At 38.8% G+C, this 20557-nt stretch overlaps 1 protein-coding gene across 3 annotated transcripts in view; it reads right to left on the bottom strand.

Moving 5' to 3' along the window:
• Positions 1 to 20557, bottom strand: part of NAV2 (neuron navigator 2) — a 354629-nt gene that overhangs the window by 5109 nt on the left and 328963 nt on the right. For 2 of the 3 annotated variants that reach the window (XM_065404227.1, XM_065404228.1), the window contains 15 exons: positions 17983 to 18066; positions 17011 to 17122; positions 16159 to 16304; positions 14043 to 14051; positions 13480 to 13652; positions 9962 to 10115; positions 8433 to 8592; positions 7845 to 7945; positions 6258 to 6353; positions 5670 to 5838; positions 3167 to 3402; positions 1987 to 2141; positions 1390 to 1461; positions 1017 to 1213; positions 461 to 579 (listed from right to left, as the gene is read on the bottom strand). In XM_065404227.1, the coding sequence (XP_065260299.1) occupies positions 461 to 579; positions 1017 to 1213; positions 1390 to 1461; positions 1987 to 2141; positions 3167 to 3402; positions 5670 to 5838; positions 6258 to 6353; positions 7845 to 7945; positions 8433 to 8592; positions 9962 to 10115; positions 13480 to 13652; positions 14043 to 14051; positions 16159 to 16304; positions 17011 to 17122; positions 17983 to 18066 (1983 nt within the window). The remainder of the gene's footprint in view (positions 1 to 460; positions 580 to 1016; positions 1214 to 1389; positions 1462 to 1986; positions 2142 to 3166; positions 3403 to 5669; positions 5839 to 6257; positions 6354 to 7844; positions 7946 to 8432; positions 8593 to 9961; positions 10116 to 13479; positions 13653 to 14042; positions 14052 to 16158; positions 16305 to 17010; positions 17123 to 17982; positions 18067 to 20557) is intronic. The other variant, XM_065404229.1, reaches the window with a different exon arrangement.

Raw genomic sequence — 20557 nt, 5'->3', positions numbered from 1 at the left:
ACAAAGTGCCTGTGAGAACGATCCTAACACTCGTTCAATAAATCTCTCCCCATGCTGCTTAGTTTCTCTGCTGACAGATAGCTAAAGGTTGTGAGTTCATTGGCCATTGTAAACATACTGCAAATTCACATTTAGTTTTAAGAAGGAAAATTAGGGATAATACTGTAAATGGATGCTTTCAAGTATGGCATTTTAGATGTGGGGTAACATTTTCAAAAGAGCTTAAAAAACTTAAAAGCCTAAATTCCATTTTCAAAAATGGTTTAGGGCACTAAGAAACCTAATTCTCGTTGAAACTCAAAAGGGATTTAGGCTCCTAATGCCTAAATCATTTTTGAAAATTTTACCTTAAGTCTCAGGTAGCTTCTAGAGGAAAGTATTAATGTGGTTCTATTGCATCCAGTATCTCCTTGCTATTTAGACAGAAACCCTATTCAGGTTTCACATTTGACTTCCTCACCTGTAGTCCTTCTCTGACTGCCTCCAAAAGATATGGGATAATAGAGTAGTTCCACAAGTCAGTAAACCAGACCCTAGAACCATCCACGTCTATTGGACAAGACAGAAAGAGTCGTGGACCTGGAAGGGGAAATTAAAGTCTCATCATTAACATGGTTTGCAGCAGTTAATTCAAAAGCAATATCAAACACCAACTCTAAGTTCTTTGGAGACTGTAACTTAAGAGATGAGAAGAAATGTACAAATGTCAGCACCTGCTCTTTTTGAGATAATTTGAAAGTCCCTGAATTACCTCGATACTGTGTTGCATTCAAGAAGGAACCAATTACAGAGTTCACAAACAGAATTTTAAAAACTCCTTTATGTCTACAATCTATTTATTATGAACCCTTGGTACAGTTTTGCTTGATAGCATGGTCAGTCTAAAAATGTGGCTTTTATAAATCATTTCCCCGCAATGGCTATTTAATTCCAGTGGAATATGAGAAACTGGAATATATCCTCTCAGTAACGTCAGAGAATGCTTTGGTGCTAGAATGCGAATTCTCAGTTCTCACCAATAGTAACATCAGAGGAACTGTGAGCCTCCAAGAACTTGTTGAGATGCTGCCAGACCTTGGGAATCCAGTCAATGATTTTAACCAGTTCTCCATTTCTCATCCTACCACTGATTTCTGTTTCAATTAGTTTTCGTCTCAGGAAACGGCCAAGAAAGCCCTTGACTGGCTCAGTGTGGTTAGCACATAGCACCCATCTAAAGCAGAAGAAAAGAAGTGTCAGAGATTTACCTGTTATTCTAGAGAGTAGTAAAATGACAGGTTAGGTCCTGAGTGGGTTTTGTTCATCCTATCTAGCTGATATTCTCTTTATATTCTCAGCTAAGCAGTAGAACCATAACCATCAGGTAATTTGGCAATTTACATACAGTACCTGAAATTGTGGTGTAGTTGAAGGTTAGGTGTTGAGGATGTGGCCTGGTTCATTGTGCCAATAATGTAAGGACTATGAGAAAACATTGAACAAATCAGTATTTGTAAACTCATTTCTAGGCAATAATTCAAACACATTTAATAAGTAACTTTCAGATTAAGACCTTTACAACCTTAATATTCAGCTAGGTTTACTCCAGCCCCTAGTCTACCAGTGCAGTTTATCTGCAGGTATAAATAATTACACTCACATTTTTGTACCTGCAATGAATTGTGGGTGCAAAACTAACACCTCAAAATAGAGGCCGTCACTGAAACTGGGTTCTTAATATTCAAGGGCTATTGTGTGTGATGAATACAATTTACCCAAATACTTTACTACATTTTTATTACATAAATACACACACACACATAATTTTTTAACAGTTCTATGCAACTAGACTCTGCTGACAGAATCAGTTCTAGCTGTCTCAGATCATAGTATCAAAAATAATCTGATACATGTTGTCTAGAATGTATTTTATTGATGGGGGTATAAGTCTGGCTCTGTGGAAGGATCTGTTTTAGGGTTTGAAGTGTGGGTCTAATATCCCATTACCATTTATGGTACTTGCAGTTCAGAAGCCCATTGAAGATCTCTCCTAGGGAGCTAACATGATGCAAATTGTCCAGAATGATGACAAGAGGCATATCCACAGCATTATTTTCGCTATTACATTGGTCAGCAAGGTTGGACAAGTATTGACGCAGTTCCTGCAAAGTATATGTAGAAGAGAAAGCTGGTTTTCATCTTATTCCTTGGAAACCCAGTTAACAGAGAAAAACGATTTGCTATTTGACTGTTGGATTCAGTTCTAGAAATGCTCCTGATAAAGAATATAACATAGCCTGCTTTGCTTTAGTCACAAGAGGTCAGATTGTTCCAAGTGGAGTAATCATATGACTTCTACTTTTAATTTTTGTTTTAATCCGAATACTTTCGGGTGTTACAGACTCAAAGATGTACCAGGAGTCCTGTTTGGGAAGCCTATTTGGGGATTCCCAGGGGCTGTCTGCCTTTTTGCTAAAGCACCTTGCGCTACACTGTTCTGGCCATGCTACACAGAGCGCTGAGATGTTTTAAGAACTTACTCATATCTCCGTATACTGGGTAAGCAGGTGAGAAAGTTGCAGGAGGAGCAGTGCACCTCAGCTGCCCATGCTTGCCATGTTTGATCACGGTCTTGCCATTGTGTTACTAACTACAGCACAGAGAACGAGCCCGGCCATGATGCTCATTTGCGGAGGCAGAAGTTAGATGGCTTGGACAATGGCATGAAAGAAGGATGAGTTCAGTGCCACTGCTGAACATTTGGGTGAGGTTGCTCTCATCTTCTCTAAAGTGTGCATTAAACAGGATGGCCCAAATTATATCAATTGCTAGTGACCACACTTTCCAGCACTTTGCTCCAAAGCACTCTCTACTCCACCTGAGGCCATCACATACATAGCTTGGCAGGACAGGTTTGTTTTCTTACCTACAAACCTTACCAGAGGTATACACAGAAAAATGCTGCTGCTATTATTTGTAGGCACGTAGCCACTCTAGCTTTTATGTTAATACAATGTAGAGGGGCATTATACTGTTACCTTTTTTTTTTTTCAAAGCACCCAATAGCGCTCTCAAAGGTTTTACATCACAGTAGCTTACTGATATTTACTTTAAATTTAACATCTGAATCCCTCATTTCTGGCACATAGTAGCAGTGTTTCTATAAAGATACCTTCCATTTCCTCACCTTACTGGACTTATGATCCACGTTGAAGGTTGCAATAACTCCATCAGCCAGCTCTCTGCCCTCTCTAAGTACCATAAACTCAGAAAGACGATTTGCTAGGTACGTTTTACCAGTGCCACTTGGCCCAGACAAGATAATCCGTCTATGTTCCATTAAGAGAGAGACATATCGCTGAAGTATAGGCTTTGGAATCAGTGACTCAAACACCAGACAGTCCAAACTGTTCTCACAGATACCTGCATTTAGAAAATCATCATCATTCAGGGGATCCATACCTTGCTAAAGTTGCTAAAAGTTTTGGGTTTTTTTTAAAAAGGGTTTTTAAACTTTTCTCTGAGTAGCAAAAATATCAGTTCCCATTGAGAAAAAAGTATGTATTTCAACTGCCAAGTTTAGACTAAATTAGAGCTAAAGGGTAAAAGAAAGCACTGATCTAAAATAGAAAATCTGATTGTGTGTGACCCGGTGGCCAGTTATACCAGGAAACAACCCAAAAGCTTCACTCAGAAGTTGCAGACTCCACCCACACCAATCATAAGCAGAACCTTCCCTACCCCAGATGAAGACACCTTTCTACACTATAGCATCTCTCATGGTAGAGCAGAGTCATGAATCAGTTAGTTATATTGAATGCAAAGTGTCTTTACTGGGACCTTCTCCTGGCTCTCTAGCTCCCAGACTAGCCAACACAGCCTACGCTTCCTAAGTCCTGGCCTGGACAAATGGTCATAGATATAATTTCTGGATAAACTATATGCCCATGAGCCATCGTCATTCTTTAGATTTCCTCCACCATGGAGCAGTGAAAGTTTATTTTGTCTATCAAGAACTGCTGGGTAAAGCCTGGCTTCCAGTTCTATTGTAGACAAATCTATTCACAGGCCATTTCATTGTCAAGTACAGTCACAGAAAGAGATACATTTACCCAGAATTTGGCCATTTATTTTTGCTCTGCAAAACAAACCTATCTATCATCAAGTCCCCCTGCCTTCACCAAACATCCAAACCAGTTGAAATTAAACTCCTTCTGTGTATTATGATAGACACAGCTTCAGGCATAACAATTTCCATACAGGAGCATTTGTGCAATGTCAGCAGTCACTTTAGGCAGAACTGGCTCAGGGCAAGCACACAAAGCTTAAAAATAAACTGAAGGAAGGGAATGTTAGCACATCAACGGCTGAGAGAATTGTTAGCACCTGACTGATTACTTACAAGATCAAACATTTGTATGCACAGCTCTATATCTGGAAGGTATAAATGAATTACTGGCTTCCCACAAATTGATTAAAATAGAATTTTTAAACTAAAAATGTAAGTATATCATAAATGAGTCTACAAAGAACAAGTAAAGATATTACAAGTTGAATATATAGCTTATTTAGTATGACAAGTTTTCAAGCAACATTTTCATTCAAATTGTACTGTGGGGCTTTTAGAAGAATGTCTTGGTTCTTGGATAAACCTGAATAAACTGAAACGTTTCAGTACTTTTGTGATTATGTTTTTCCTACTTTACAGCTAATATTAACACTAAGGGCTTGTCTATTCTGTGGGATGATATGCTTCACAGGCATGTGATTTCTCAAGTGCACTAATGTGTTGCATATTCATTGGCCCATGTAGACTCTGCTGGTGCACTTTAACAAAGTACTGTTTCAAACAGTACTATGTTCAAGCGTACTTTGCACACCAGCGCTAAATTACACAGGTGAGGCTGTGGTGGTAACTTAATGGTACTGCTGCTGTGTAGGGCCATGAAAGAGAAATTGATTCCATTCCTGGGTCCCTCTTTTTCATGACAGCAAGCCTGTTCAGCCCTTTATGTGGTAGGAAGAGAACATTTTCTGTTGCTTAACAGCACCTCTGGTTGATTAAATGAGCAGCACTGTCAGCCAATAAAGGGACTCCCATATGGTTCACCTCAGCTGGAAGGAAGTTGATTATGGCACAGATCTGAAGAGAGGAAGGGGACAGAATGAGTCGCCAAAAGAAATATAGAAGATTCCTCCCTCTCCCCCTCAGCCAATTAAAGAAAGAAGGAAGGAAAGAAAGAACAAACGCAACAGAGTTCAAACCATGAATCCTGGGATCTTTTCTTGGTTCTACCTGTGACCCAACGAGGGACCTTTACTGAAGCCGATGGGCCCTGGTGGAGAAAGGTGCTAACCAATAGGAGTAAGGGTATCAGAGTCTGGCCCAAGGTGCATTCCGAATCCAGGATGAAATCTGCTGCAAGTGCAATTGTTATTACTACTACTTCAGGACTAAGAAGATACAGTGATACTGAATTTGGGTACAGGCCCAATGTCCTAAAACTCTTCAGAGTCTAATGCTTCAATTAACAAATGTCACTGAAGAAGTAAGGTACAGGTGGGTTAAAGCGAGAGACAGGGAAAAAGAAATGTAATAAAACTTCTCCGATTCTCCGAGCTTCCTAAAACCATGGGCGTTACCAGATATAATTACTGAGACCTACAATGGATGGATCAAGTATAATTACCTTTGATAGTAACTGAGATGGTGTTGTTTTCGCCAACCAGATAGCCACAGGGCAGCAGTTCAGGTGTCTCGGCACTATTTGTGCGTTTGATTTCCCCAATGTTGTATCCCAAAACACTGTCTGAATTCAATCCTAGCTGACTCACTGGATCCACATGAATGATATATTCCTGGGGTGAAAAAATAACTTCTAAAATCTACTTGCCCTGAAGGTTCTATGTCACAATAACAACACACAATAACAACACTTAGGTAGTGCTTTGCATTTTCAAAGTGCTATACAAACATTATCTAATTAATCCTCACAGCATCCCTCTGAAGTAGGATGGTAACTGTTATCTCTACTTTACAAACAAGGAAGTTGAGGTAGAAAGAGGTTAATTGAATTGCCCAAAGTCACACAGCATGTCTGTCTGAGCCAAGATTAGAATTCAGTGCTCCCTGGAGCCAAGCTTGCATTCAGACCAATATGCAAATCCAAGTCTCTATGGAGGGCCACAAGATATTGTAGTTAGATATACTGTTAACTATGAAAACATTTATTACTGAGTGGGAAGATTCAAATACACAGTAAATTGTCACTGTTTACCTTAAATAACCGTCTAACAACCCCATCCAGTACATCCCATTTTGTCTTGCCACTGACTCCAATGCAGCCAATGAGGAAGAGGCGGGGCCTGGAATCCTAATACATACAAACATATTAATTAAAATGAAAAGAAAGCTAATGATGTGAGACTGTCCAAAGTAAATGATTTGTTTAAAATCCTGGTTTGTCTCTACCACAGTTGGTCTCTACTTTATAACAACATAAGGTAAATTTTGAAAACCATACCAAAATCCTCCCTATTCTACTGAATAGTCTTTGCAATGTTAAATGCACAATTAAAATAATCTGTTAGTCTTTAAGGTGCCACCAGACTCCTTGTTGTTTTAATTAAAATAATGGTTATTAATATAAAGGGCACTTAAAATTCAATCCACCAGAAGTTTTAAATATCAGGCAGTAGAGCTTAGCAAGAAGAAGAAAATTATAGCCATTATAATCAGAAACTGAGATTGTGGTACCATATTTATTTTCTCACTAACTTCCAGATCAAATATGCTCAATTTACAAGTAAAAAAAGTTTCCCCCTCCCCGTTTCTGAAAACTCCACCAGGGATCTGAAAATCAAGTTAGATTCTTTGTATCTGTTGGCAATAAAGATTATACTAAGAGAATTTAGCTGACAATTTTGTTCATGATTGTCTAAGGGAGAATAGAAAGAACAGAAACCAACTTGTTTTGCAACAGCTGTATGGGATCTGCACTGCTAACAGAAGAAAAAATAGTTGTTGTCATTAAAAATAACAGATATGACTCCAAGACACATCAGTGTACTAAGATATCATTTCTATTTAATTACTTTTCTGATCATAAACACAGGTCTAGTCAAATAAAATTAAACAAATCATTTTTATAGTTAATTTGCTTATACATGGGTGCATCCTTGGTGAATTAATTTCCCCACAGAATTTATTCAAGTACATTTGGCATTTAATGGAAAGCAGATCTGTTGACTCAGTTGCATCTCCAATTATTTGATTTATCTTATGTCACCCTATTTAATACATGCATGTGTGAGTGACACAAACGATTCCTCAAATAGGTGTTTATTAAGGAACAGCTACTCAATGATTTGGTTTGATTGGTGCTCTATAAATGCAATTTAGCAGATTTACACATGCACTACATGTTTATTAAGAGGACTGCAAGGCACAAGACTTGAAATGTGTTTGTTGTTTAACCTGTTTAAAATTAACCAGGTGTGTTTGGAGGTCAAGGGATAGGGGTGTTTAAGCCTGGAACAGTTTCAAAATGTGACCCTGATTTAAATGTAGACAATTTGGGCTGGAATGACAAACTTTGGGTCTCCTCAGACTGGATCCATTAGTTTTGCTGTGAGGCAGGCCACTCTTCTTACTGCCTATCTCAACACAATGATTTGAATGCTAAATTAGCATGAGAACAGGAGAACTGCTAAAAAAAAATTTAAAATATTTGCAAAAAAAAAAAAAAAATGCAAAACAGATTCCAAGCAGTAAAGACAGGAGTTCAGGATCAAGCCCCGCCCAACCCAGTTACATTTCAAAGCTGAGGAGAGGGTGTAGAGGCCTAATATAGAACACAACTCACCTCCTTCCATTTAATTTCATCCTGAAAGTTAACAACTATTTTAACATGCCTGCCTCCTTCCTTCCGGGCACAGCCATCACCAGGGTCATCTAATAGCATGTCTGTGAATGGCAAACATCAACAGTCTCTTAGTTTTACAATGACAGCAGTGAAGAGCATTACACCAATATTTTTGTTACACTGTGACAGAACACAGCTTAGGCCTCACGTGCATAGAGGCATAACGTGAGAATATTGTTAGTGACATCCCTCCCAGGTCTGCTTATGATTCTCAAAAAGGGAAAGTCACAGAAAATTACCATCAGTTATCCCATATTTTCCTTCCTACAAAATATAATGTTCGCAAATGTACACAATTAAATGGCTCTGAACATGATTCTGTGTAGCTGAGGTCATAATTGGAAAGCTAGGTTTTCGGGTGTAGCAGAACTATGACAACATTCTAATAGAAGGGTTTATCCCAGTGGCTGACACATATCCACACCATAGCCATTAATAAACCTTTTTCTTTTGTTTCTCATGGCTAACTAAAGTGAACATTCCAACTACAGGATAAAACTTGCCCATTGCCTTTCACAGTATGCTCACCGAGGCTGGTAGACTCTGTGAGGTTCAGGCTGTGCTGAGAGAGACCCATGGACTGTCTTGGCGAGGATGAAATGGAAACCTGAGACTGAGCCCTGCTACAGCTGCCATGGTTTTCAGACTTCAACCGGTCATTTTCTGCTTTTAACTTCTCAATCTCGCTCTTGAAAAGAAAAGTCAGTAGACAAGAGGCACATGCTACCTCAACTCATTTATGAGTGGCTGCAAGTATACATTTCAAGAAACTAACTAAAGTATCTAAAGAATAAACCCCAGTTGTTTAATAAGATGCACTTTTCAAAATCCCTTTGAAAAACCTGCATACAAAGAAGTCTAAGGGGCACGCACTTGGTAGTGACTGTAGGCCAAGTGTACGCACACACCAGGGGCTCCTTGTGTTCCTCCATTCCATCCCACAAGCTCCTTGTGTGCCATCCTCCCATCCCTGGGAGGGATATTCCTGGGATTCCCTGAAATCTCTCTCCCTGCCAGGGGTTGTGTGCGCCGCTCCATTTCCCCTCCTCTCCTTTCTGGGTTCCCCATTCTCTCTTTTCAAGGCAGAGGCTCAGCATGTGTCCCAATTCCCCCTTACACCTGTACCATGGTTCTTCAATCTCCCCTTCCTGCCAGAGGTTCTTGTATCCCTTTTCACGCTATTGACATTCTCCCACATGCTGGGGGCTTTGTGTGCATTCACCCCTCTACCATACCAGGATCCCGCAGTCTACCCCAGACCAGGGATTCTGTGTGTCTTCCATTTCCTATCTCCGATTTCAGGGTTCCCCAATCTCCCCTATACTGGGTGCTGTGTGCCCCCCAGTTCTAGGGGTCCTCCCCCTACACCTCCCTCCATTTCCAGGGGTCCTACATCCTCCTCACCATGTCAGGGTCTGTGTACACGTTCCCATTTCCCCTTGTACCGACCATTTCTCCTTAGCCCTACCACCCTAGTTGGCCGAGCTTGCAAAGGCCTCACACTCAACTCAGAAATACTGTCCCTCATCTCCTTCTTTTGAATTTTCAATGTTCCTCCAAATCAACAGCATTCTGGCCACTGATGCCTAGAATATTCCCTGAAATGTTTCAATTGATTGGATGCAGCATTCAAACATTATTGTGTTATATACAGACAGAAAGAGAAATGCCGTTAAGTGTAAGGCTTTTGCAAGTTCGTCCAATGAAAATCCTTTACATTCTGATAAAAGTTTCCCAAGGCACACTACACATCACTTCCCCATCCCCATTGACATGCAGTCACCCCTGGGTAGAGCATGGCAACTGGCTAAATGACCACTGGTGGTGGATGAAGTGATTTCTTTAAACAAGTAGCTTGTAAGATTGAAAGTGTAATGCCAGAGGTGTGGGTTACCATGTCTACATTGGTGAGAAGAGCCGTGGGACCTTCAATGGCCATGAGGCGTCAGTGGACCTTGATTTTACACATCCTCTGAAATTATGTAGTGTGGTGGACTGTTCAGTCCTTAACAGATAAAAGCAAATTTTAATTTTTTTGGTTTTTGTTCCATTCCTACCTGCATCCTGTTCATAGCTTCCCGAAGCTGGTCTAGCTGGTGGGCAGAGCTAAGGGCCTCCAGACGAATATCAGTCAGTTTCATCTCTTTGTCTCTTAGCTCGTTGCGTAACTGCATGACTGTTTCAGCTTCACTGTCAGTACATTCAGAAATACTGGGAAAGGTTGTAAAACAGTCAGTTAACCAGAGAGTTTGGGAGCATTGCTTTCAAATGCTGTTTCAGAGTATTTAATTAATAAAGCAAAAACAATTTTCCCTGATTCAGCAAGATGTGCTTGATGGAGAAAAATCAGTTGCTGCTTACAGCACGAATGATGACATAGATAAAGTTCTACATAGAAGTTTTTGCCCCACTTTCTCCTCAATTCTAAAATACTGATATAAAATTCCTGCAAAATTTTGCCCCATTGTCTCTCTAGTTATCTATGTCTGATTTGTTATCCCTTGAGATTTTCTCATCTATCTTTTCTCCAATTCTTGAATACTGATTGATATAAAATCCTTGCAGATTTTGCTATTTTTCTCGCTAATTATCATATACGGATATAAAATACACTCAAATTTTACCTTTTTATATGTATCAACTATGGCTATAAAATCCCTCAACCTTTTCTACTTTCCTCTAATTTGTGACAATGGATCTCATATTCGTACCCTTTTCTTTTTAATCACTGAACACTGATATCAAATTTCAGTTTTTACCATTTCTCATGTAATTACCAAGTACTGATTTGAAAAAAATCCACTTAGGTTTGGAGGCGTTCCCCATATATTTTAAATGCTCCCCCCCCTTCTTTTTTGGAGTGAACCTGTTGTCCTGAGTCATTCTCCACTGGAGGTAACAGGGGGATTAAATTCCCTCCCCCAGCTTCCCCTGATCAGACCCATGGGCCCACCCAGCCCAGTATCTGCTGACCTTTATGTTGATAAACTGGAGAGGGTTCACAAGAATGATTCAAGGATTAGAAAACATGCCTTATAGTGATAGACTCAAAAAGCTCAATCTATTTAGCTTAACAAAGAGGTTAAGGGGGATGACTTGACTACAGTTTATAAGTATCTATACAGGAAACAAATATTTAATAATGGACCCTTCAGTCTAGCAGAGAAAGGTATAAACAACCCAATGGCCGGAAGTGAAAACTAGACAAATTCAGACTGGAAATACATTTTTAGCAGTGAAAGTAATTAACCACTGGAACAATTTACCAAGTGTCGTGGTGGATTCTGCATCACCGACAATTTTAAATTCAAGATTAATTTTTTTTTAAAGAGATGTGCTAGGAATTATTTTGGGCAAGTTCTATGGCCTGTGTTATACAGGAGGTCAGACTAGATGATCTAATGGTCCCTTCTGGTCTTGGGATCTATGACTCTATGAACCTATGACTCTGAAACATCAGAAACTGTCTCTACCAGCACAGGAATTATTCTTTGAGGATAATAAGATTAGCACATGAAACTAAATTCTGGCCATGGATAACATTAGTATTTCTTTCAAAGTAGTCGTCATGCAGGAAATCTTTTAAATGCAAAAAATCCAAATAAATTAAGGAAGTACAGAGAGTAGCAGCAGTCACTTGGAGATTGATGAGTTTACAGAAAGATTTAAAGCTCAACAGGTGTGCACAGCTGGGCTTCCCTGAATGATTCTGGAGGGCTTCGGAACCCTACACCTATTCAGACATGATAAATTCCTGCTCGCTTTAAACCACTCACGCGTAAAAGTTTATTTTGATGGCATTTTTGTTTTTCTCCCCCAAGACTCTGGGTGAACAGCCTTTCCGCACATACATTTTCTGGAAGATTGCCATGCTGCCTCTTCACTCTGCTAGCCCTTCTCTTTCACTCTGCCTGAGCCTTTTACTCAATGCAAAGCGATTAAGCAGATTGAAGCTGATGTTCAGGTGCACGAGTTTGTACATAGGAAGATCAGCACCAGACCTGTATGCTTTCAGGGAGGTTTCAGTTTAAAATGTCTCTGCCTAAATTCCTAAGTAATGAGCAAAGTTTTCCCTCCCATCAGAAAACAAATAAACCAAAACATGTATACCTCACTCATACTGGTGCCCTCCCCACAGATGAAGTATTTGACCTTTTCTCAATTCATCTCTAGCCCATTGGCTCTCCAGATACTTGTCAAGACTAGCCATATTCACAGCGTATTTTGATTGATGACAGATATAATCAAAAAAGATATGATGAATTTCAACATTAAAAGCCGGCTTTAAGCTTTGCCTATTCCATAGCATTATGGGCTGAGGTTGCTTGAAAGTGATGATGATGCAATTAAGAGGTAGAAGAACCGTGACCTTTAAATGTGGTGGGGGGATTATTTAATGCTAGCAACATCTTATTGCCATTGTTCTCTTGAATCATACCTCCTTACATGGAAACAAATGATGGGAAACTTCAAGTTTGGATACTATTCAAATGTATTTGATCTGAAATCAATCTGGAAGTCTCATGAGACAGGATCTCTTACAATATTTTCAATGCTTCCTGATTTCAGCTAGGTGGTATCTCTATTTCTACTGATCCAAATCAAAGTGAAGAAGTTACTGATGCACTGTAATTATAGAACAGCTTTACAAGGTTCTCTCAGCACTTTATAAACATTAATTTATTCTCAAAACACCTCTCTGGCGGAGGGACCATTAACCTCATTTTACAAATTGTCAAACTGAAGCAGAGAGAGATTATGTGGTTTGCCCAAGGTCCCGTAGCGAGTCAAATGACAGAGTGGAGAATTGGGCTTTTGGCATAAAATGTTTGAAACGATTCTTATCGTTACTTGAACTAGTTCAACCACTTTGAAATTAAACTCGTCTCTGAAGCTTATAGCAATGTGTGTTGTCTTTACTTAACAGAAAATATGAAATCCCAGATGCCAACCTGTGTTGGAACAGCTGATAGCACGAGGAGAAGTTTCAATTAGTTCTGCAGTCCAAGATCACTTTGGTTACAATTACTTCCCTTACACGGTGAAAATACTGAATTACTCTATAGAAGAGAGTTGATGTCTTTTGGCTTCATAGAGTATTATGGTTAAGATGCTGGATTGGGACTCAGGATATATGTTCCCAGCTCTGCCACAGACTTCCTGTGACTCCCCTGGCAAGTCATCTAATCTCTCTGTACTCCTGCTGTAAAATAGGGATAATACTACTACCACTTCCTTTCTTTCACCTTTGGTTTACCTTATCTACTTAGATTGTGAAATCTTCAGGGCAGACATTAGGTGAAATCCTGGCTTCACAGAAGTCAGTGGGAAAACACTGAGTTCAGAATTTCACCCAGAACTGTGTGAATGTATGTGTATATATGTATGGCAAAATGGGGCTCCGATCTCATCTTGGGGTAATATCACTAAATAATATATGACACTCCTCATTCCGTTAGCTCATCCAGTCCTATTTCTCTGTCAATGCAGGACTGCTTCTTACAGTACATTTCCTACTGTTGCATTTCCAAACCACTCATTTTAAGAAATTTTTAAAAATAAAAATGACACTTACAGAGAATTGGAATGAGAAGCTCTGAGCAACGGGGTAGAAACAGTTGAGCCATTGTGTGGTAGCTTTGGTGATGAAGGTAATGACGAATCAGTCATCTCCTCAATATCTGAATGAGAAGATGCTGACTTGGGGGATTTCTTTTTACCAAATGCTTGCTTGAAGGAGCTGCGTAACTGAAACAACAAAACCATAACAGTAGAGACATCATAAAGAATGCATCTAAGCAATAAATTAAGTCACAAAGTAAAAACTCTAGCATGCAAATCTTTCCAACAAAATGGAAACAAATACTTCACATTAATCTTAGCCATTTAATAAGATTAATAAGGGAATCTAGAATAAGCTCTTGAAAGGGCTAGATGTTGATGCCTCCTGTTTTTAGAGTGTCTCCCTCACAACAAATACTGAATTCCATTCAGCACAAGAAACTTTGTAACAATGTTATTGCAACTTGCAGTTATAAAGCAACATGGCTCAGACAAGGTTACTGATGCTGATGGGGTTAGTCATGTAAATGGATGGGTTAGCTTTGTATTTTATAGTTTAAAGTAGGTCTTCCTTACCTCATTGACCTGCCAGAGGAAGCGCAAGCAAAAGGGAAGGGGGAAGGAAAAAAGACAAGTTTTAACAGAGAAAGCCAGTGACGGGGAAAGCTTTGGATCTCAGACAAACATGACCAATAAACAACAAACACACCAGAAATAATTTTAAACAGGAATCAGAGTACATGGAACTATATTCTCTAAAAATGGGACCTTCGAACACATGGTCATTTCACATCACATGGGGGATGGCACACAGATCTGAATCTCGATACTGCCTAAATCTTATTTTCTCCTTGGCTAGTAATCTCTTAACTGAGTTGGTGAGGCACCGGTATTATGTCTTCCTTCAAGGGATAAATATTTCATCAGATTAAAATATTTGGCTTCTCTACCTATCCGCAACTAATAAGTCCTTTGAATAGGAATCCGACTTACAAAACAACTGAAAAATCAAGCATGATTATGGCTAAACTGGTGGGTCCCTGAGATCTCAGTTCATTACAAAAGTGTAACTCACATGTTTTATAGGTGAATAAGATTTTTTTAAATTGCACTAAGTTTTCAGTGGCAACACGTCTCTGAAGTACCTTTATTTTAGCCTGAAGGTAATGTTTCACTATGTAATTAGACGTTCTGAGTTTAGAAAAGACCTCACAAATATTTGTGAAATAAGCATTCTACATTCACTGGGTGCAACTTATGTCCAGTTTATAAATAAAGAATTAATTTTATATCCATTCTTCATTCTGCTATAATGTGCTCCTTTGATAAAATCAAGATACTATTCCTCTGTTTACCCCAACTTCACTAAGACCCTATATATTCATCTTTTACACAATAAATAAATGTCCCCTAACCCACACTAAGAGTAGTTGAATGACAAATGAGATATGTAGCTTGGTGCTGGGATGAAATCTTCTAGACCATGGAAACATAAAATAACTAATAAAGTAGGACTGAAAAGATATGATGAGGTATTGATCATGACTGAGGGATTACTGATCATATAGCGGATGTGAAAAAGACTCATTAACTGTTTACAAGGAGGAAAGAAATAAAGTCCACCTTGCCAGCAGAGTGCCCCAACAAGTAACACACAAGACACCCTGTGAGGATTTGGAGAAGCCACTGTTTTCATTGAACCCAAGGTTTTGGACAATGGGGGGAGGAGAGAGAAAGTGTTATGATTAATATATGGAAGTGAAACCATTGAGATAGAAAAGATACTTTAAAATGAGATTCTGTTCAAGTAAAATGTTGCAGTCTCATGGTACAAAGGGAGTTTCATACATAACCATAACAGGATCACTGATAATTTCAGAATAAACGTTCACAAGAGCAAACTATAACATTGTGTAGCAGCATATTTATAATTTCAGTGTGCTAAGGATCCAGGAACATTTACGTTGAGTGGGAAGGAGGGTGTGGACTGCTTTGTTGACTACATTACAAGAACTAAGTATTTTAGTCCAAACAAAAACAAAGCTAATGTTACTACAGCAGCAATGGTCTAATTAAAAATGGAGTTTAATACTGTGTACCTTTCCTCCAGTGTATGGTACCTTGTATAGAACACATGATGAGCAAAGAAAGAGAAGTGGAAAGTGAAAGATGATTATTTTGAAACCTTTTGGAAGAAACTTCTGTCACAAGAGAACTTGAAAAACTGATTTATTTGATTTAAAAATTTCATGGTAGCATTCAGAACACAGCCCAAGTTAAAATGGAATGAATGCACTCAGAAGAGGAAGGCAATATGAGCTAATAGGCTTAATCTTCCTTCATTGTGAATTTGTTTCATTTAATGTATGTACTTGGAGTTTTCTCTAATGTTTTACACTAATAGACTAGACTATGTATGTCTCTTAGCCAGGACTAGTCTTTGAGAGATACTACAACTACAGGTTTTATGACTGGCTTTTTGGCTAGTGAAGATACCATTCTTTCCATGCCGAGGGCCAGCACAAGCATAGGCATCACTTAAGATTCACTTATGTCTTCAAAATAGGGCTTAGGGTTGAGTTAAGTGGTGCATAGTCCTTGTGCTGACCTGATGCACAAGGGTGAATTTCAACCTGGATGTTCATAGGATAATTTTATATTCATTTCACACAATCTCCTGAAGTACACTCACCCAGTTCTTCCTCTTCTTTTTCTTTGAATCACTCTCGATGTTGCTTCCCACGCTGGAGTGACTAGTAGCACTGTTAATACTAGAGACACTATCTGAAGAGTGTTGCCTTCTGATTCGCAGGTCAGCAGGTTGGGCAGTCCCAGTACCTGAATGTTAACAGCAACATAGTCAAATTTACTGGAGACATTTCAATATCTCCACTGGTCACTCATCCCGACAAAAATGTTTCAGGAATTAAGCGCATTTAGAATCACTTGCACAAAATGATGCATTGCATAGTTCACAGCAATATTCCTTGTTTCTCGTGGTGCAATTAATATTTCACATATGAGCCTGCAAACCTTTCCTCATGCAAATAGTCCCAATTTAAGTCAGTGAGACAAGTAATGTGAGGGAAACTTTGCAGGATCAGGCCCTTGCTTTGCACTGGAAAAAAAATATTTAAAAAAAGAATCAGGTAATTACTTAGAGATTTCACAGTATCTGCAACTCTCAGAAGGGGGATTCTGTTCCTTTATTGTGCTGCTGTGCAGAGATGAGAATTATGAAATGCTTACAGTGAATTTGAGCAATATAGCAACTGCAGATAGCAAAGTTTTGTTAAACTGCTTATTAGACAGCACAGGAGAGTCTGATAACAGTTTATTTAAATAGAAGGGACCAATGAAAATCATAGGGCTCTACTGAGATACAAATGTATACATCTCCATGTTACATCAAAGCAGGAGCAAATACAGTTGATGATATATACAAAGCCAGTCTCTGGCAAGGTAAATTGCATCAGATATTACCAAGAGGACTAATGTCTCAGGAGTGCTACACTGCTGTTAAAAGTAGAGTTTGTTTCTTTACCTTTGCAGGTGAGCTCAGGTGTGTTAATTACTCCATTAATGGCAGCTTGGGCAGCAGCATTCTGCTTTTTCAGGAGTTCAATGGTTCTCCTTAACTCATTCAGTTCTGAATCCTGAAATGAAAAAGAAACCAATGAGATGTCTATACATTTAGATTCCATGTAAGTATTCCCAGGCAGCCTCCTTTCAATTTTGGTTTAGGTGCTTGGTGAATGGTCTGGGAGTGCATAAGAAATGTGCTGAGGCTTGGTGTATATTGTACGATTGACTGGAACTTGAAAGCATTACTTTCTAGGGGTTCAGATGTTGTCATTCCACAATGTGGAGAAATTATTGTGCATTAAAGTAGCACTAAAAATTGGTGACTGTACATAGCGCAGTAATTTTTAATAGTGTTTTTACTGGATATATGCATGTATGTGTTGGGAAGAAGACAAACTGTACTAAAAAGCAATAATTAGCACTTCTTTTGTTCCAAGCAACTTACAGTCATTATCTAATCAGTCCTCACAACACCCCATGAGGTAAGCAAGCAATTTTACAGGTGCAGAAACCGAGGCAGAAAGGTTATGTGATTTGCCCAAAGCTACAAAGGAAGTCACAATGTCAGAGTTGGAAATAGAACTTAGGAAAGATCCAGGTTCCCATTCTTGTGCTGTGTCCCACCAATCACATGCATATTTTCATTTTAAAATACAAATAAAAGGATTATCCTCTTTCATAAGACCATAAGAATGGCCATACTGGGTCAGACCAATGTCCATCTAGCCCAGTATCCTGTCTTTGGACAGTGGCCAGTTCCAGATGCTTCCAAGGGAACGAACAGAACAGGGCAACTTACCGAGTTTTTAAGACAGGTTTGATAAAAACATCGCTACTGTGAATTAATTTTTAAAAATCACTTGGTCCTCCTCCCCATTGGGATGTGTACATCTACACATACGCATACTGAACAAATGTTTCTCAAACTTGCCTTTTGTTCTGCTGTCATAGTCAGACTCTGTAGTCTAATAGTCATATTTCCAAGGCTCTGCTCAAACGCTGCCACAAGGTGAGCCTGAAAATTAAATGACAATGTAGAATGAATACTGTTCTCTCCACCAAATAAAAGTATGTGCTTATTTAAGTATTTAAGAAATGTTATATGGTATCTTCCAGTGTTTGTTAACTAGATACCACTTAGAGAAGTAGAGAGGTTAGAGTAGGCTTGACAAAATAGGAACAACTCTTGCCAAAAACATTTACAAACAAAACTTCTAGCAGTGACTTATGTGTGGGAGAGTCAGCAATGCCAGAAGGTAACAATTCTGAAAATCCTCGAGCTTTGGGGCATAAACCAACCTCTGATTATAATTACCGGAGGTTAGCAGGAACCCTTCCTGGGGTGCAGATTATCCCACAATTGCCAACTGCAGTGTTTCTTCCTCTGGAGCAGTTGATACTGGTCATTGCTGGAGACAGGATACTAAGCTAGAAGGATCATTAGTCTGATCTGGCATGGCAATACTTAGGTTTCCTAAAGACATATTGCTTATAGTAAAGATATTCTTTACAGTTCTCCCTGATTAATATTCTACAACAATTTTTCACTATGAGATCAGTGGACGGAACAGGAATCTCACAAACGTACAGATAGATCAGCAAATAATTGCAATCTGTTCTGGACTGGAGATTTTATTTATTCTGAAAAGAAAATACAATCCTCCATATAGAGGATAACAGAGTGAGAACTGTTCTAGAGTAACTGGGAATAAAACGCCTTTGAAAAACACTGAGTCTCATAATAGGTCCAGTCCATTTTATGTATTTTTCATAGTAGTTTAAAGCTGCTTGGATTTCATTCTAACTGGGAAACTTTTATTCTGCTGCTTTGTTCAGCTGGAAAGAACTATTAGACCCAGTGTTGGAAATGTGAGAGAACATCATTTATTTTTTTTTGTAAAGAACATTTCAAGGACTAAATTTTGTCCTTTGAATATTAAGGAACAATACAAAAGCAGATTGCTACCACCACAATCTCTATATAGACTAATAGTTTTCAGTACCTTTGCACTTCCAAAGCACCTCTTACCAGAGAGCCTCAAAGCATTTTACAAACAGTAAGCCTCATCTCAGGTAGTTAAGTATTACTATAGACATTTCTCAGATGAGGAAACTGAGGCATAAAGAGATTAAATGCTTTGTTCCAAGCCACAAAGCAAGTTTGTGACAGAGTGGGGAAGAGAACCCAGAAACCTTGACCCCCACTATCCCATTAGATGACAACATCTTGCTTTATTCATGAATTCTTTTACAAAAAAGATATAAAGACTCCGTGGTGGCCATGATATGGTGAATTATTTTTGTTTACGGGTGGAAAAGGGAGAGTGAAAGATTAAAATAGGAGGAATAGGAAGGGTGTGAATACATGCAGGGGGAAAGAATCTCCAGGGCTCTGTCAATGACATGGAGGTCCCCCCTATTATTTAAACAATAGAATTAAATAATAAAGAAGTGGCTATATAAAAACTGTACATAACGGCAGTGATGGAACTCTAAAGGGCATACGATGATGCTCTGAAGATGTACACACCAATGTTGTCTCTATGAAATATCCCAAACAATATGTATGAATTCTGTGTCAGGTAAAATCAGAAACAGTAGCATCTTCCCTTTACTGAATTGCCATTAAAAATCAGCTGGGAAATCAGCCAGTAGAATGATTCAAAAATACTCCACAAAACATTTTAAATACTTCAGTTTCAGGATTTTAAAATATGACCAAAATGTGCAGGTTTCACATATAGCAACAGTTTGCAAACATGATATAATTTGATTTTAGTACGGCTTTTGACATGATATTCTCATAAGCAAACTAGGGAAAGGTGGTTTAGATTAAATTACTATAAAGTAGATATAGAACGGGTTGACAAAACATATTCAAATATTCAAAGAGTTGTTATCAGTGGTTTACTACCAAACTGGGAGGATGTATCTAGTAGGGTCCTGCAGGTATCTGTCCTGGGTCTGGTACAACTCAATATTTTCATTAGTGACTTGGATAATGCAGTGGAAGAGTCTGCATATAAAATGTGAAGATGACAGCAAGATGGGAGGGGTTGCTAGCACTTTGGAGCACAGGATTAGAATTCAAAATGACCGTGAAAAATTGGAGAATTGGTATGAAATAAATGAGATGAAATTCAATAAAGAAAAGTTCAAAGTATCACACTTAGGAAGGTAAAATCAAATGTACAACTACAAAATGGGGAATAACTGGCTAAGCGGAGTACTGCAGAAAAGGATCTGGGGGTTACAGTGGAATGTGATGCAGTTGCAAAAAAGACTAATACCACTCTGAGGTATATTAACAGGAGGGTCATATGCAATACCCGGATGTGACAGTGTACCCTTGTGTTCATCCTTTTTACAAAACTATAATAGATTTTGTATGAAGTATGCATTGCGAGGTATCATTTGAAAACTCAAATCTGCTGAACATTTATTGCCCTGGTAAAATATGTGTGGCAACATTGTATGTAGAATTATAAAATTCTACTCTATAAGAC

The sequence above is a fragment of the Emys orbicularis genome, chromosome 4, assembly GCF_028017835.1.
Source record: "Emys orbicularis isolate rEmyOrb1 chromosome 4, rEmyOrb1.hap1, whole genome shotgun sequence".
In the NCBI taxonomy this organism is placed as follows: domain Eukaryota; kingdom Metazoa; phylum Chordata; order Testudines; family Emydidae; genus Emys; species Emys orbicularis.
This window is presented reverse-complemented; position numbering and strand designations above follow the sequence as displayed.